General features: G+C 39.1%; 1 protein-coding gene across 2 annotated transcripts in view; it reads left to right on the top strand.

Annotated features, from left to right (window-relative positions):
- CWF19L2 (CWF19 like cell cycle control factor 2) overlaps positions 1 to 15,227 on the top strand; it is a 175,345-nt gene extending 160,118 nt beyond the window's left edge. For both annotated transcript variants that reach the window (XM_055422941.2, XM_055422942.2), the window contains exons 17-18: positions 11,910 to 12,011; positions 15,066 to 15,227. In XM_055422941.2, coding sequence (XP_055278916.2) covers positions 11,910 to 12,011; positions 15,066 to 15,209 — 246 coding nt within the window. In that variant the 3' untranslated portion in view covers positions 15,210 to 15,227. The remainder of the gene's footprint in view (positions 1 to 11,909; positions 12,012 to 15,065) is intronic.
- Positions 15,228 to 18,331: the final 3,104 nt, after the last annotated feature.

Here is an 18,331-nt window from a genome sequence, read left to right on the forward strand (position 1 = left end):
TTGGAAATATCAAAAGAACATTTCATGTAAATATGGGCACAGTAAAGGACAAAAACGGTGAAGACCTAGCAGAAGCAGAAGAGATCAAGAAGAGCTGTCGAGAACACACAGAAGAACTATATACAAAAGATCTTAATGAACCGGATAACCACAATGGTGTGATCGCTCATCTAGAGCCAGACATCCTGGAGTGTGAAGTCAAAAGGGCATTAGGAAGCAGTGCTGCCAATAAAGCTAGTGGAGGTGATGAAATTCCAGCAGAACTGTTTAAAATCCTAAAAGATGATGCTGTTAAAAGTGCTGCACTCAATATGTCAGCAAATTTGGAAAACCTAGCAGTGGCCACCGGAAAAGTCAATGGCAAGCCACTCCAGTACTCTTGCCTAGAAAATCCCATGGATGGAGGAGCCTGGTAGGCTGCAGTCCGTGGGATCGCTAAGGGTCGGACACGACTGAGCGACGTCACTTTCACTTTTCACTTTCACACATTGGAGAAGGAAATGGCAACCCACTCCAGTGTTCTTGCCTGGAGAATCCCAGGGACAGGGGAGCCTGGTGGGCTTCTGTCTATGGGGTCACACAGAGTCGGACACGACTGAAGTGACTTAGCAGCAGCAGTGGCCACAGGACTGGAAAAGGTCAATCTTCATCCCAGTTCCCAAGAAGGGCAGTGCTAAAGAATGTTCAAACGACTGGACACTTGCACTTACTTTCCATGCTAGTAACGTTCACTTTCCATGCTAGTAAAGTTATGCTCAAAATCCTTCAGGCTGCTGCTGCGTCACTTCAGTCGTGTCCGACTCTGTGTGACCCCATAGACGGAAGCCCACCAGTGTCCCCCGTCCCTGGGATTCTCCAGGCAAGGACACTGGAGTGGGTTGCCATTTCCTTCTCCAATGTGTGAAAGTGAAAAGTGAAAGTGAAGTCGCTCAGTCGTGTCCGATCCTTAGCGACCCCACGGACTGCAGCCTACCAGGCTCCTCCATCCATGGAATTTTCTAGGCAAGAGTACTGAAGTGGCTTGCCATTGCCTTCTCCAATCCTTCAGGGTAGGCTTCAGCATTACGTGAAACAGGAAATTCCAAGATGTACAAACTTGGTTTAGAAAAGGCAGAGGAACCAGAGATGAAATTGCCAACTTTCACTGGATCATAGAGAAAACAAGGGAATTCCAGAAAAACATCTACTTCTGTTTCATTAACTATGCTAAAGACTTTGACTGTGTGGATCATTACAAACTGTGGATAATTCTTAAAGAGATGGGAATACCAGATCGTCTTACTTGTCTCTTGCGAAACCTGTATGAAGGTCAAGAAGCAACAGTTAGGACCTTATGTGGAACAATGGACTGGTTCAAAATTCAGAAAGGAATACAACGAGGCTGTGTTTTGTCACCCTGTTTATTTAGCTTATACATGATGTGCTTAGCTTAGTACATCATGTGAAATGCTGGGCTGGATGACTTACAAGCTGGAATCAAGATTGCCAGGAGAAGTATCAACAACCTCAGATATGCAGATGACACTACTCTAATGGCAAAAAGTGAGGTAGAACTAAAGAGCCTCTTGATGAGGGTGAAAGAAGAGAGTGGAAAAGCCGACTTAAAACTCAATATTATAATAACTAAAATGGCATTCAGTCCCATCTCTTCATTGAAAATTGAAGGGGAAAGGTGGAAGCAGTGAAAGATTTCCTCTTCTTGGGCTCTACAATCCCTGTGTATGGTGACTGCAGTCATGGAGTTAGAAGATGATTGCTTCTTGGAAGGAAAGCTGTGACAAACAGTGCTCAGTCGCTCAGTTGTGTCTGACTCTTTGTGACCCAGTGGACCATAGCTCACCAGGCTCCTTTGTCATTGGCATTCTCCAGGCAAGAATAGTGGAGTGGGTTGCCATGCCCTCCTCCAGGAGGTCTTCCCCACCCAGGGACTGAACCTACGTCTTCTGCCTTGCAGGCAGATTCTTTACTGCTGACTCACCAGGAAAGCCCGTGACAAACCTAGACAGTGTATTGAAAAGCAAAGACATCATTTTGCCATCAATGGTCTGTATAGTCAAGGTTGTGGTCTTTCTGGTAATCATATACAGATGTGAGAATTGGACCATAAAAAATCGAATAATTGATGCTTTTGAACTGTGGTGCTGGAGAAGACTCTTGAGAGTCCCGTGGACAGCAAGGAGATCAAACCAGTCAATCCTGAAGGATATTAACCCTGAATATTCATTGAAAGGACTGATGGTGATCCTGAAGTTTCAGTACTTTGGCCATCTGATGCAAAGAGCTAACTTATTGGAAAAGACCCTGATGCTGGGAAATTTGAAGGCAGAAAGAGAAGAGGGCAGTAGAGGATGAAATGGTTGGATGGCATCACCAAGTCAATGGACATGGACTTGGGCAAACTCTGGGAGATGGTGAGGGACAGGGAGGCCTGGAGTGCTGCAGTCCATGGGATTGCAAAGAGTTGGACATGACTTGGCAACTGAACAGCAGCATAAACATTCTATGCATATACCTTTTCAAATTAGTGTTTTTGTTTTTTTCAGATATATATACCCAGAAGAGGAATTGTTGAGTTATATGGTAGTTGTATATTGAGGTTTTTAATAAACCTCTATACTGTTTTGTCCAGTGGCTACACCAATTTACATTCCCACTAATAGCGTTTTAGTGTTCTCTTTTCTTCATATCCTTGCCAACTTTGTAATTTGTTTTATTTTTAGCAGTAGCCATAAAGGTGTGAGGTGATATCTCATTGTGGTTTATGTTTTGATTAGCATTTTCCTGATGATTAGTGATTTTTGAGCATCTTTTCATATGCCTGTGGCCATCTTCATTTCCTCCTTGGTAAAATGTCTATTCATTTTTTTTATCGCCTTTTTAATTGGGTTGTTTGTTTGTTTTCATATTGAGTTGTATGAACTGTTTATATGTGTTGGATTAACCCCTTATTGGTCATATAATTTGCAAAAATGTTCTCCTATTTAGTATGTTTCCTTTAAGTTTTGTTGATAATTTCCTTTGCTGTGCAAAAGCTTTTAAATTTACTTAGGTCCCATTTGTTTACTTTTGCTTTTATTTAATATACTCCGGGAGATGGATACAAACACTTTTGCTGTGATTCATGTCACTGAATGTTCTCTATTTTCCTGTAGCCATTTTATAGTACCTGGCCTTAACTTTAGATCTTTAATCCATTTTTGACTTTTATTTTTTGTGTGGTGTTAAAGAATGTTCTAATTTCACTTCTTTACAAGTATCTGTCTAGTTTTCCCAGCACTGTTTATTGAAGAGACTGTCTTTTCTTCATTGTATATTTTTGGTTCTTTTTGGTGACCATAGGTGTGTGAGTTTATTTATGGGCTCTCTGTTCTGTTCCATTGATCTGTGTCTGTTTTTAATGCCAGTATCAAACTGTTCTGATGGGTGTAGCTTTGTATTAAAGAGTATGGTCTGAAGTCAGGGGGCATAATTCTTCCAGCTTTGTTCTTCTTTCTTAAGATTGTTTTGGCTATTTGGGGTCCTTTGAAGGTATAATCTTCCAAAACTGAGCCAAACACAAATAGAAAAGATGAATGGACGAATTAGCAGTACTAAAATTGAGTCAGTAATTTAAAAATTTCCAGCAAACAAAAATCTAGAACCAGGTGGCTTTACAGATGAATTCTACCGAACATTTATCCTTCTGAAACTATTCCAAAAAAGTGCAGAGGAAGGAATGCTTCTAAACTCATTCTGAGTCCAGCATCACCCTGAACGTAGATGAAAAAATCCTCAACAAATAATAGCAGACTGAATCCAGCAATACATTAAAAAGATCATATACCATGATCAAGGGAGATTTAACCCAGAATTGGAAGAATTTTTCAGTATGCATAAATTGATCAATGTGATACACCACATTAACAAATTGAAAATAAAAACCATGTGATCATCTCAACAAATGACAGAAAAAGCTTTTGATAAAATTTGGCATTCATTTATGATAAATTTCTCCAGAAGGTGGGCATTGAGGGAACATACCTCAAAATAATAAAGGGCATATATGACAAACACACAGCTAACATCTTCCCCCTCCTGTTGCTCCCTGCTAAAGTCAAGGCTTCACAATGTACAACAAAATTAGAATGAGGTTTTAACAACAATTTAGAACAAAATAGAATTGTATTTTTGGCTGGACTTGTGAAAGAAGGATACCTTTTAAACTTAGATAAGAACCCACAAAGTTAGCAGATGTCATTGATTTAATATGAAATCTCTTCTCTCTCACTAACTGGGACAGATAAGACAGAGGTTAATATTGTTGAGTAATGCTCCATTGTGTAAATGTACCACAGCATATTTTAAATATGTGTAAGTACTGATAGAAAAGCCGCTTAAAACTTACCTAATGAATGGACTAAGGGCCTGATAAAACATTTCACAAAAGAGGAGATATATGTATCTGTATAAATCACCTACCACGGTAGCCTTAGAGCAAACATTTATTAAGTGCTTAGTAGCTCCAGGCCATTTATATATTTATTTCTTGAAATACCGAACTCTTTTTCCCTATCTTATAGCTTAAGAAACAGCCATAGAGAAGTTAAATAATAGTGAAGAAATGATACCAGGCAGTATGACTCTCATCAGAAATAAATGCTGGAGAAGGTGTGGAGAGAAAGGAACCCTCCTACTCTAGAGAGTGTCATACTGAGTCAAGAAGGTAGAGAAGGAGAAATATTGTATGACATCCCTTATGTGTGGGTCTAAAAGAAATGATACAAAAGAACTTCCTTACAAAATAGAGACTCACAGACTTCAAGAACATATTTATAGTTGCCAGGAGGAAGGGATAGTTAGGGAGTTTCGGATGGATGTATACACACTGCTGTATTTAAAATGGATAAGCAACAAATACCTACTGTATAGCACATGGAACTCTGCTCAATGTTACATGACAGCCTGGATGGAAGGGGAGTTTGGTGAAGAATGGATATATATATGTATGGCTGAGTCCCTTTGCTGTTCATCTGAGACTACCACAACATTGTTAATAAGCTATCAGTTCAGTTCAGTCGCTCAGTCGTGTCCAACTCTCCGCGACCCCATGAATCACAGCACGCCAGGCCTCCCTGTCCATCACCAACTCCCGGAGTACACTCAAACTCATGTCCACAGAGTTGGTGATGCCATCCAGCCATCTCATCCTCCGTCGTCCCCTTCTCCTCCCGCCCCCAACCTTTCCCAGCATCAGAGTCTTTTCCAGTGAGACAACTCGTCGCATGAGGTGGCCAAAGTATTGCAGTTTCAGCTTTAGCATCAGTCCCTCCAATGAACATCCAGGATTGATCTCCTTTAGAATGGACTGGTTGTATCTCTTTGCAGTATAAGGGACTCTCAAGAGTCTTCTCCAACACCACAGTTCAAAAGCATCGATTCTTCGGCGATCAGCTTTCTTCACAGTCCAACTCTCACATCCATACATGACCACGGGAAAAACCATTGCCTTGACTAGACGGACCTTGGTTGACAAAGTAATGTCTCTGCTTTTTAATATACTATCAAGGTTGGTCATAACTTTCCTTCCAAGGAGCAAGCGTCTTTTAATTTCCTGGCTGCAATCAGCATCTGCAGTGATTTTGGAGCCCCAAAAAATAAAGTCTGACACTGTTTCCACTGTTTTTCCATTTATTTCCCATGAAGTGATGGGACCAGATGCCATGATCTTTGTTTTCTGAATGTTGAGCTTCAAGCCAACCTTTTCACTCTCCTCTTTCACTTTCATCAAGAGGCTTTTGAGTTCCTCTTCACTTTCTGCCATAAGGGTAGTGTCATCTGCATATCTGAGGTTATTGATATTTCTCCCAGCAATCTTGACTCCAGCTTGTGCTTCTTCCAGCCCAGTGTTCCTCATGATGTACTCTGCATATAAGTTATATCCCAGTATAAAATAAGAAGGTTTAAAAAAAAAAATCTCAAAAAGAACTATTAGAGGGACTTCCTTGATGGTCCAGTGGTTAAGAATTCACCTTCAGATGCAAGTTCGACCCTTGTCAGGGAACAAAGATCCCACATGCCATGGGGTGACAAATCCAATATGTCATAATTGGAGAGCCCTGGGCGCGTAGCAGCGAAGATCCTGCATGTCACAGCTAAGACCCAATGCAGCCAGATAAGTATTTTTTAAACTGAATTATTCAGTTCAGTTCAGTCGCTCAGTTGTGTCCGACTCTTTGCGACCCCATGAATCACAGCACACCAGGCCTCCCTGTCCATCACCAACTCCCGGAGTTCACCCAGACTCATGTGCATCGAGTCGGTGATGCCATCCAGCCGTCTCTTTCTCTGTTGTCCCCTTCTCCTCCTGCCCCCAATCCCTCCCAGCATCAGGGTCTTATCCAGTGAGTCAACTCTTCGCATGAGGTGGCCAAAGTTTTGGAGTTTCAGCTTTAGCATCAGTCCTTCCAATGAACACCCAGGACTGGTCTCCTTTAGGATGGACTGGTTGGATCTCCTTGCAGTCCAAGGGACTCTCAAGAGTCTTCTCCAACACCACAGTTCAAAAGCATCAATTCTTGGGCACTGAGCTTTCTTCACAGTCCAACTCTCACATCCATACATGACCACTGGAAAAACCATAGCCTTGACTAGGCGGACCTTGGTTGACAAAGTAATATCTCTGCTTTTTAATATGCTATCTAGGTTGGTCGTAACTTTCCTTCCAAGGAGTAAGCGTCTTTTAATTTCATGGCTGCAATCAACGTCTGCAGTGATTTTGCAGCCACTGTTTCCACTGTTTCCCCATCTATCAGCCATGAAGTGGTGAGACCAGATGTCATGATCTTAGTTTTTTGAATTTTGAGCTTTAAGCCACCTTTTTCACTCTCCTGTTTCACTTTCATCAAGAGGCTTTTTAGTTCCTCTTCACTTTCTGCCATAAGGGTGGTGTCATCTGCATATCTGAGGTTATTGATATTTCTCCTGGCAGTCTTGATTCCAGCTTGTACTTCTTCCAACCCAGCATTTCTCATGATGTACTCTGCATATAAGTTAAATAAACAGGGTGACAATATACAGCCTTGACGTACTCCTTTGCCTATTTGGAACCTGTCTGTTTTTCAATGTCCAGTTCTAACTGTTGCTTCCTGACCTGCATACAGATTTCTCAGGAGGCAGGTAAGGAGGTCTGTATTCCCATCTTTTTAAGAACTTTCCACAGTTTATTGTGATCAAAGGCTTTGGCATAGTCAATGAAGCAGAAATAGATGTTTTTCTGGAATTCTGTTGCTTTTTTGATGATCCAGCAGATGTTGGCAATTTGATCTCTAGTTCCTCTGCCTTTTTAAAACCAGCTTGAACATCTCAAAGTTCAAGATTCTTGTATTGTTGAAGCCTGGCTTGAATTTTGAACATTACTTTACTAGCATGTGAGATGAGTGCAATTGTGTGGTGGTTTGAGCATTCTTTGCATTGCCTTTCTTTGGGTTTGGAATGAAAACTGACCTTTTCCAGTCCTGTGGCCACTGCTGAGTTTTCCAAATTTGCTGGCATATTGAGTGCAGCACTTTCACAGCCTCATCTTTCAGGATTTGAAATAGCTCAGCTGGAATTCCATCACCTCCACTAGCTTTGTTCGTAGTGATGCTGCCTAAGTCCCACTTGACTTCACATTCCATTATATCTGGCTCTAGGTGAGTGATCACACCATCATAATTATCTGGGGCATGGAGGTCTTTTTTGTACAGTTCTTCTGTGTATTCTTGCCACCTCTTCTTAATATCTTCTGCTTCTGTTAGGTCCATACCATTTCTGTCCTTTATTGAGCCCATCTTTGCATAAAATGTTCCCTTGGTATCTCTAATTTTCTTGAAGAGATCTCTAGTCATTCCCATTGTATTGTTTCCCTCTGTTTCTTTGCATTGATCACTGAGGAATGCTTTCTTATTTCTCCTTGCTATTCTTTGGAACTCTGCATTCAAATGGGTATATCTTTCCTTTTCCCCTTTGCTTTTCTCTTCCCTTCTTTTCACGGATATTTGTAAGGCCTCCTCAGACACCCATTTTGCTTTTTTGAATTTCTTTTTCTTGGGTCAATACCAAAATCAGATTTATTATATTTTTTGCAGCAGAAGATGGAGAAGCTCTATACAGTTTGCAAAAATAAGACCAGGTCTGACTGTGGCTCAGATAATGAACTCCTTATTGCCGAACACAGACTTAAATTGAAGAAAGTAGGGAAAACCTGTTGGCCATTAAGGTTTGACCTAAATCAAATCCCTTACGATTGTATAATGGAAGTGATAATCAAGGGATTAGATCTGATAAAGTGTCTGAAGAACTACAGATAGAGGTTTATGACATTGTACAGGAGATGGTGATCAAAACCATCCCCAAGAAAAAGAATCGCAAAAAGACAAAATGGCTATCTGAGGAGGCCTTACAAATAGCTAAGGAAAGAAGAGAAGCGAAAGGTAAAGGAGAAAAGGAAAGATACGCCCCCCTGAATGCAGAGTTCCAAAGACTAACAAGGAGAGATAAGAAAGCCTTCCAAAGTGAACAATGCAAAGAAACAGAGGAAAACAGTAGAATGGGAAAGACTAGAGAGTTCTTCAAGAAAATTAGAGATACCAAGAGAACATTTCATGCAAAGATGGGCATAATAAAAGACAGAAATGGTATAGATCTAACAGAATTAGAAGGTATTAAGTAAAGGTGGCAAGAATACACAGAAGAACTATACCAAAAAAAAAAATCTTAATGACCTGAATAACCATGATGGTGTGATTATTCACCTGGATCCAAACATCTTGGAGTGTGAAGTCAAATGGGCCTTAGGAAACATCACTGTGAACAAAGCTAGTGGAGGTGATGGAATGCCAGCTAAACTATTTCAAGTCCTAAAAGATGATACTGTTTGTTAAAGTGCTGCACTCAGTATGTCAGCAGATTTGGAAAACTCAGCAGCGACCACAGGACTGGAAAAGGTCAGTTTTCATTCTAGTCCCAAAGAGGGGAATGCCAAAGAATGTTCAAACTACTGCACAATTACATTCATTTCACATGCTATCAAAGTGATACTCAAAATTCTCCAAGCCAGGCTTCCATAGTAAGTGAACTGTGAACTTTCAGATGTTCAAGCTGGATTTAGAAAAGGCAGAGGAGCCAAAGATCAAATTGTCAACATCTGTTGGATCATCAAAAAAGCAAGAGAATTCCAGAATAACATCTACTTCCATTTCATTGATTATGCTAAAGCCTTTGACTGTGTGGATCACATCAAACTATGGAAAATTCTTAATTAGATGGGACTACCAGAGCACTTTACCTGCCTTCTGAGAAACCTGTATGGATATCAAAAAGCAAAAGTTAACACCAGAGATGAAACAACAGACTGGTTCCAAATTGGGAAAGGAGTACGTCAAGGCTGTATATTTTCACACTGCTTATTTAACTTATACGCAGACTACATCATGTGAAATGCCAGGCTGGATGAAATTCAGCTGGAAGCAAGATTGTAGGGAGAAATATCAATAACCTCAGATATGCAGATGACACCACCCTTATGGCAGACACCACTCTTATGGCAGACACCACCCTTATGGCAGACACCAAAGAGGAACTAATAGCCTCTTGATGAAGGTGAAAGAGGAGACTGAAAAAGCTGGTGTAAACTCAACATTCAAAAAACAAAGATCATGGCATCCAGTCCCATCACTTTATGGCAGAGAGATGTGGAAACAATGGAAACAGGGACAGACTTTATTTTCATGGGTTCAAAGTCACTGCAGATGGTGACTGCAGTCACAAAATCCAAAGACGCTTGCTCCTTGGTAGAAAAACTATGACAAACCTAGACAGTGTATTAAAGAGCAGAGACATTAGTTTGCTGACAAAGGTCCATACAGTCAAGTGTATGGTTTTTCCATGTATGGATATGAGAGTTGAACCATAAAGAAGGCTGATCGCTGTAGAACTGATGCTTTTGAACTGTGGTGCTGGAGAAGACTCTTGGACTGCAAGGAGATCACGCCAGTCTATCCGAATTGAAATTGATCCTGAATATTCATTAGTAGGACTGATTTTGAAGCTGAAGCTCCAATATATTGGCCACCTGATGTGAAGAGCCAGTTCGTTAGAAAAGATTCTAGTCCAGGGAAAGACTGAAGGCAGGAGGACAAGGGCACTACAGGATGAGATGGTTGGATGGCATCCCTGACTGGATGGACATGAGTTTGAGCAAGCTCTGGGAGATGGTGAAGGACAGGGAAGCCTGACACGTTGCATCCATGGGGTCACAAAGAGTTGGACATGACTGAGTAACTGAATGATAACGAATATAATTTACAGCCAAAATTAGCAAATGCAACTTTATGAGGGGATTAAGGGAGGGAGATATTATTTTAATCACTGTGGATGGTGACTGCAGCCATGAAATTAAAAGATGCTTGTTCCTTTAAGGAAAGCTATGACAATCCGAGACAACATATTAAAAAGCAGAGACATCAGTTTGCTGACGAAGTTTCATGTTGTCAAACCTATGGTTTTTCCAGTAGTCAGATATGGATTTGAGACTTGGACCATAAAGAAGGCTGAGTGCAGAGATATTGATGCTTTGAAATTTTGATGCCGGAGAAGACATGATGTTCTTGGACTACAAGGAGATCAAACCAGTCAGTCCTAAAGGAAATCAACCTTGAATATTCATTGGAAGGGCTGATGCTGAAGCTTCAATACTTTGGCCAGCTGATGTGAAGAGCCAACTCATTTGAAAAGACCCTGATGCTGGGAAAGATTGAAGGCAGGAGAAGCGGGTGGCAGAGGATGTGATGGTTAGATAGCATCACCACCTCACTGGACATGAATTTGAGCAAACTCTGGGAGATAGTGGAAGACAGGGAAGCCTGCATGCTGCAGTCCATGGGGTCACAAATAGTTGGACACGACTTTGTGACTGAACAACTGCAATATTGCTTTTTAAAAAAATTATTTACTTATTTGGCTGTGCTGAGTGTTAGCGCCATGCCATATCTTTAGTTGTGACATGTAAATTCTTAGTTCAGCATGTGGGTTCTAGTTCCTCGACCACAGTTCGAACCCAGGCCCCCTTCATTGGGAGTGCAGTGTCTTAGCCACTGGACCGCCAGGGAAGTGGCCAATATTACTTTAAATTGACCAATTTGAATACTTTCTAGTAACAGAATTAGGGCTTGGAGGGAAAACTTGCAAGGACAGAAGATCTACTTAATATAAAGTTAGAAATCGTGACCTTTTCCAATCAAGATAGTGTCTGAAATACTTCATGCCTGCACACACGTGTGTGTGTGTGTGTGTATGTTCATGTGTGTCTGAGTGTATATAGTAAGAGGGAGGGAAAAAAGGTAAGGAAAGATAATACTTAATACTGGAAATATTTTTAAATGAGATTGATAAACTAAATATTACTATACTACCTTACCAGTTAATAAAAAAGCTATGATTGTTTGTAGTTAATTTATCTTTGAACAGTAAGTAGTAATAAAAGTTCAGGGATATTATAAACAAAGCTCTGAGTATATGACTAAGCCCCAGTTCCTTTTCTGCACTGTGAGAAAAAATATAAGAAAGCATATCCTTAACCTCTATTTGCATAGTCTAAAGAAAATTATTGTGTTGTTAAATATTTTTAAAGTGCCTTTTCTTTCCTGTTTTTCCCAAAGACAGAAAAATAATTGGTTCTGATTATAATTGCTGGATATTATGAAGCATTATCCAACTGAAAGTCAAGAAAATGAAATGTTTTAGTTAAGATGTTAGGTTATTTTTTGAAGTATTTCTACAATTGGAAATTCATTGTATATGTTTGTCTTGAGAAATACTTAATTAGGAAGAGGGATTAAGCATAACTTCCTGATTTCATGCTGTATTCATGTGTGATTTTTCTGTTTATTTAGGTACCCAGAGGCTTACCTTACTTCTCCGTGAATTTTGGCCTCCAGGGCGGGTTTGCCCATGTCATTGAAGATCAGCACAAATTCCCACATTACTTTGGAAAGGTATGCTCATAAATTTGTAAAATTTCAGAATTTAGCAATTTTGTAACATTGCTTTTGAAGGGAAATAACTTTGGGCACAATATACAGTAAAGTTTGTGACTGCTGTAAAACCCAGTTTTCAGAGGGAGTACCAGAAGCTATTAAGAAATATATACCAGGATATTTATAACAGTCAGGAATGTCACTTTGGAACCAAACGGTTTGTTGACAGTGTCAACTGTGACTGTAGTGTTTTCCTGTGGAGACAGCCAGGCTTGTGCCGAGAATGATGATTGATAATGATGATAACCTATTCGTTGAGGATTTGCAGTGAGCCTGGTAATGTTCTGAGCACTCATTTAATGCTCATAATAACACTATCATGTAGACATTTTATACTCTCATTTTATAGATGTAGAAACCGATCTACAGAGAGGCTATATAACCTCCCCAGGATCATAGCTAGTAAGTGACAGAACCAAGGGGTGCATTAAGTTTTTGGTTGAACTGGAAAACAAATGATCTCACATATTCATTTATAACTAAGTACCGTACAGTCCGAGAAGAATATAGCACTCATTTCACACAGTTTCTGGTCAGGTACTAGACTGTAGATCTTTCAGTTGCTAGTGGATTCTTTCTGTTACTACAGATTGCCTTCTAGGGGTGTAGTCCTTAAATTTAAGTTTTATTGAATATCTGGGAAGTATGTAAGTTAGTATCAGGGCCTAGAATGAAATTAATGTAGCCGTGGGATCAGTCAAAAGAAGTTTGGGCAATAACAGCTCAAGAAAGTGACCTTTCAATCTAGTGTAGGTCAGGCCTTTCTCTCTAAATTAGAGGAGCCTAGATGAACTTTGTCCGTGGTTCCCTGTTCTTCCTACCCACTTTCATCCCTTGTGTCAGATCATTTTCTACAATGATTAGGGACCTGTGAGAGGTTTGGACTCACAATTTTTTATACTATTGTCCTTAAAGGCTACCGAGAGACCCCAAATCACATTCTCTATGAACTGTTGAGATACTTTTAGAAACTTGTCTGACAACTTTTCAGAATATCTTTTCCCAGAGTTAACTAGAAAGAAATTTGTTTTCATTGCTCTGAAAAACATTGTTAAATTTCAATAGAGTTTCATAACTCAGAACTTTTATGACTCTGCTTTTATTTATTTACAAAAATGATTCTAGTAAAAATGAAGTAAATATCTAGTTTTTAACTTGCATAAGTTTAATTGGGAGATTGTCTTCCTCCAAATATTATGCATGTTATGATTTATATGATACTTGTTTAGTGTTGAAAACTTCTTTAGTTAGCGTTACATCACTGATCCATTTTCCTTGAAATTTCTTTCCAAGAAAAAGCCTATGTATGAACGAACTCCCTTCAGCCTGCAGTTGTTTAGACAGAAAGAAGGATTGGTCTCTTTGCCTTAATATCTGCTTCAGTAGGAGAACAAGAATCAATCCTTATAGTATGTGTGCCTTAATAGTACACATGGAACAAAGCTTGATGTTTTATGGGAAATTTTAAGTCAATTTTAGAAAATTTTAGAAAAATTTAGGTCAAATTTTAGAAAAATGTAGATCAAGAAAGCTAGGCTTTCTTAAACTACACTGCTAGTGATTGGCTGATGCTAAGAAACTCTTGCAATAAATTTGTCCTGTTTCTACACTGTGTCTCTCTTGGCCCCTTTACTTCCTTTACCCAACGAAGAGATTTCCTATTCCATGAAGCTTTTCTTGATTTATCCAGCAAATAGAATCTCGTTTCTTTTTGAGTCTCCATATAGTCTACTTTTGGCATTTACCTTATTCTGCTTTATAAGACAGTCCTTTATGTAGCTGGGTTATTATTGTGGCTCCCACCACAGCTCTTCATTCTGTTACGAGTTTTCTGAAGATAGAGAAATGTATGTTAGTTATTTCTGTATCACCTACAGTATTTGGCCTTTGCTTGTATATAGTAGATCCCTTCATTAATAGAGTATTTGTTAAGATGAAGAACCTATGTCTTAGAACAATTACATCCAAGGTCTTAACAGTCCTGTAGACCTAGACTGATTATGCAGAATTCTATCTCTAGCCCAGAGTTTTCCTGTATTACCATACTTCTCTTCCTTGAAGCATTATAAATCTCCCCCATTTCTTTCTGTACATGGATACTCACTATCATACATCTGTGCTCAGTCACTAAGCCATGTCCAACTCTTTTTTGACCCCATGGACTGTAGCCTGCCAGTCTCTTTTCCTGGGATTTCCCAGGCAAGAATACTGGAGTGAGTTGCTATTTACTTCTCCAGAGGATCTTCCTGACACAGGGATCAAACCAACATCACCTGCATTGGCAGGAGGGTTCTTTGCCACTGAACCACCAAAGAAGCCCACTCACTCTCATAAATTTAATTAATCTCTATAGCTGATATCATAGGAACAAGAAGATGATCATGAAAGAAATGATCTAGAATAATAAGCAGGCCATTGAAAATATATTATTTCAGGATTTGGGAATATGGCTTTTTAAATGAAGGTGATTTATAATTTTTAATTATTGGTTTACATGGATTGGTACTAAAATATGATTTCATTTCCTAAAATAAGATCTCCAGCTAATAAAAGAAACTGGCTTTTAAATATATTGGGTAGCAGAGAGAACATTAGCCTGAGATTCAACTGTAGTTGAATAATCAAGTTTATAATTGCTACATGTTGGTCAACTTTTTCTTCAGACTTTCTTACCAGAGCAGCTAATAAGGACCAAATTAATTAAATTTCATTTTCTCTGCTTCCCCTTAACTGCTGTCTGATAGATGTACTAAGAAGCAACAAAATAGACAAATTGTTTGACAGGAGACATAGCTAAGGACCCTGGGAATGACAGGGTTTACATAGTTAGAATTAAATGAAAACAAGTTTTGTTTTTTTTTAACTTGAAACTAATATTTATATAAAATTTGAGCATCCTTGCAGAGAAGTACTTAATATTATATTTAGTAACAGAATAAACAGGAATAGCTTCATTCCTGTTTTTCAATCTTTATACATGTGTGTGTTTGTATTTTTCTCATTCTTTAAAAGGAAATCATTGGTGGCATGCTGGATATAGAACCGAGAGTTTGGAGGAAAGGGATGCGAGAAAGCTTTGAAGATCAGAGGAAGAAAGCTCTGCAGTTTGCTCAGTGGTGGAAACCATTTGACTTCACTGGAAATAAAAAATGTTGAGGCAAAGCTTTCATTTTGTATTTCGTTTTCAGATTTCTTTCAGTTTTATTTCCATTGCATCTAGCTAAACAACTAACCATCAGGTAATAGAAAAAGAGTGTCATGATCTGGGTTTCTGACAACTCTCCGTCATTGAATTGTGTTGGTTTCCCTCACCACCTGCTCCTGTGGGCTGCACTGTAGTAACCATGGAGACCAGTTATGTTGGGTGACATGTTCATGTCCTGTTCTGTACCTGTGTCTTCATGTTCTCAACTATTTAGTTAACCTGCAGAAAGACTTTTCTGAAGAATTATCTAGGAAGTATAGCAAATCATTGGTTCAGAGGGAGATGGGTCTACTTCAAGTTTGTTAAGTCTACTGACTAGCTTCTTTTTCATTTAAACTAAAACTTGGCATATTTAGTGATAATCGAAATTTCTTTTCACAGAATTTTATAGAAGCTCTTAATTTTCTTCCAGTACCATGTATATCACTGCTATTCTTCTTATTAAAGGTAAAAAGAATGTCCTCAATAATAATTACATGAAGTATATAATACGTTAGTAATTTGTTTTTATTTCTGCAGTTTTAAATAGTGTGTTTGAATTTTGGTGATTTCTACATGTACTTTACAAAAATCACAATATATAGTCATTTGGACTTTCTGTGAAAGTTAAAAATTTTAGCCAAATCATCATTTTGGGGTTGTATTGATTATTACAAAATATTAAGTAATAAGTATTGTGTGTATTTTTAAGGGGCAGGAACACATTCTCTTGTTCCATTTGATCTAAGGTTCTTCATTTTCCTTTATGCATACACTTGGTATGAAGAGAAAAAAACTGATAAGTGTAAGATATGGCCATCATCTCCAAGAGTGTTGCTACTTTATTTTTTACATGGAAGATATTTTTGTAGTCACCCTTTTTCAAAGATGTTGATTTTTTGGAGCCAGATCTTGACATTTTGTCATGAAATGTTGAATATTTAGAATCAATGTGACATGTACTCTAGAGTAACTCGTAACCAGGCAGTTATTATTAATATTGATGTCTTTCTTTAGTTCCTTGAAAAAGGAAATGTTTATGTTCTATCTCATGTTTTAAAATTTTAATAAAAGTTGGAAGTTTAATCATTTCAAATTCTCAGTATTTGCAAATTGCATTTAAGTATTTTTTATCAAATTGATAATTGACAGTGTAAATTTTATTTATTGCTGTTTTCAGACTATTATGGCCTTGCTGCAAAGTCTCAGAGAAATCTTTAACATTCACTTATTCACTGAGTGTGTTAACAAGCATTTGTTTATAGGGCATTTTATTGCATACTGGTAGTAAAAATACTACCAGTATTATTTTGGTAGTACGAAAATAAAAAATACTTCAGTTCTGTCGCTCAGTTGTGTCCTACTCTGGGACCCATGGACCGTAGCACGCCAGGCCTCCCTGTCCATCACCAATTTCCAGAGTTTACTCAAACTCATGTCCATTGAGTCGGTGATGCCATCCAACCATCTCATCCTCTGTCGTTCCCTTCTCCTCCCACCTTCAATCTTTCCCAGCATCAGGGTCTTTTCCAATGAGTCAGTTCTTCACATCAGGTGGCCAAAGTATTAGAGTTTCAGCTTCAGCATCCGTCCTTCCAAGGAACACCCAGGACTGATCTCTTTTAGGATGGACTGGTTGGATCTCCTTGCAGTCCAAGGGACTCTCAAGAGTCTTCTCCAACACCACATTTCAAAAGTATCAATTTTTCGGTGATCAGCTTTCTTCACCGTCCAACTCTCACTGACCACTGGAAAAACTATAGGTTTGACTAGACGGACTTTTGTTGGCAAAGTAATGTCTCTGCTTTTTAATATGCTGTATAGATTGGTCATAACTTTTCTTCCAAGGAGTAAGCATCTTTTAATTTCATGGTTGCAGTGATTCTGGAGCCCAAGAAAGTAAAGTCTGTCACTGTTTCTGCTGTTTCCCCCATCTGTTTGCCAAGAAATGATGGCACCCGATGCCTTGATCTTCGTTTTTTGAATATTCAGTTTTCAGCCAGCTTTTTCACTCACCTCTTTCACTTTCAAGAGGCTCTTTATTTCTTCATTTTCTGCCATAAGGGTGGTATCACCTGCATATCTGAGGTTATTGATATTTCTCCCGGCAATCTTGATTCCAGCTTGTGCTTCATCCAGCCTGGCATTTTGCATGATGTACTCTGCATAGAAGTTAAATAAGCAGGGTGACAATATACAGCCTTGATGTACTCCTTTCCCGATTTGGAACCAGTCTGTTGTTTTATGTCCAGTTGTAACTGTTGGTTCTTGACCTCCATATATATTTCTCAGGAGGAATTTTCCACAGTTTGTTTTGACCTACACAGTCAGAGGCTTTGGTGTAATCAATGAAGCAGAAGTAGATGTTTTCCTGAAATTATTTTGCTTTTTCTGTGATCCAATGGATGTTAGCAATTTGATCTCTTGTTCCTGTGCCTTTTCTAAATCCAGTTTGAACATCTGGAGTTTCACGGTTCACATATTGTTGAAGCCTGGCTTGGAGAATTTTGAGCATTACTTTACTAACATGTGAGATGAATGCAATTGTGTGGTGGTTTGAACATTCTTTGGCATTGCCTTTATGGTCGCTCAGAGGTTAAAGTGTCTGCCTTCATTGTAAGAGACCTGGGTTCAATCCCTGGGTCGGGAAGATCCCCTGGAGAAGGAAATGGCAACCCACTCCAGTATTCTTGCCTGGAGAATTCCATGGAGGGAGGAGCCTGGTAGGCTACAGTCCATGGGGTTGCAAAGAGTCGGACACGACTGAGTGACTTCACTTCTCTGGGACTGCATTGAAAACTGAACTTTCCCAGTCCTGTGGCCACTGCTGAGTTTTCCAAACTTGCTGCCATATTGAGTGCAGCACTTTCACAGCATCATCATTTAGGATTTGAAATAACTCAACTGGAATCCCATCACCTCCACTAGCTTTGTTCGTAGTGATGCTTCTTAAGGCCCACTTGATTTTACACTCCAGCATGTCTGCCTCTAGGCAAGTGATCATACCATTGTGGTTATCTGGATTATGAAGATCTTTTTTGTATAGTTCTTTAGCATATTACTGCTACCTCTTTTTAATATCTTCTGCTTCTGT

Source organism: Moschus berezovskii, chromosome 14 (assembly GCF_049115385.1).
Source record: "Moschus berezovskii isolate FMDL1 chromosome 14, NW_MosBer_1.0, whole genome shotgun sequence".
Lineage (NCBI taxonomy): Eukaryota > Metazoa > Chordata > Mammalia > Artiodactyla > Moschidae > Moschus > Moschus berezovskii.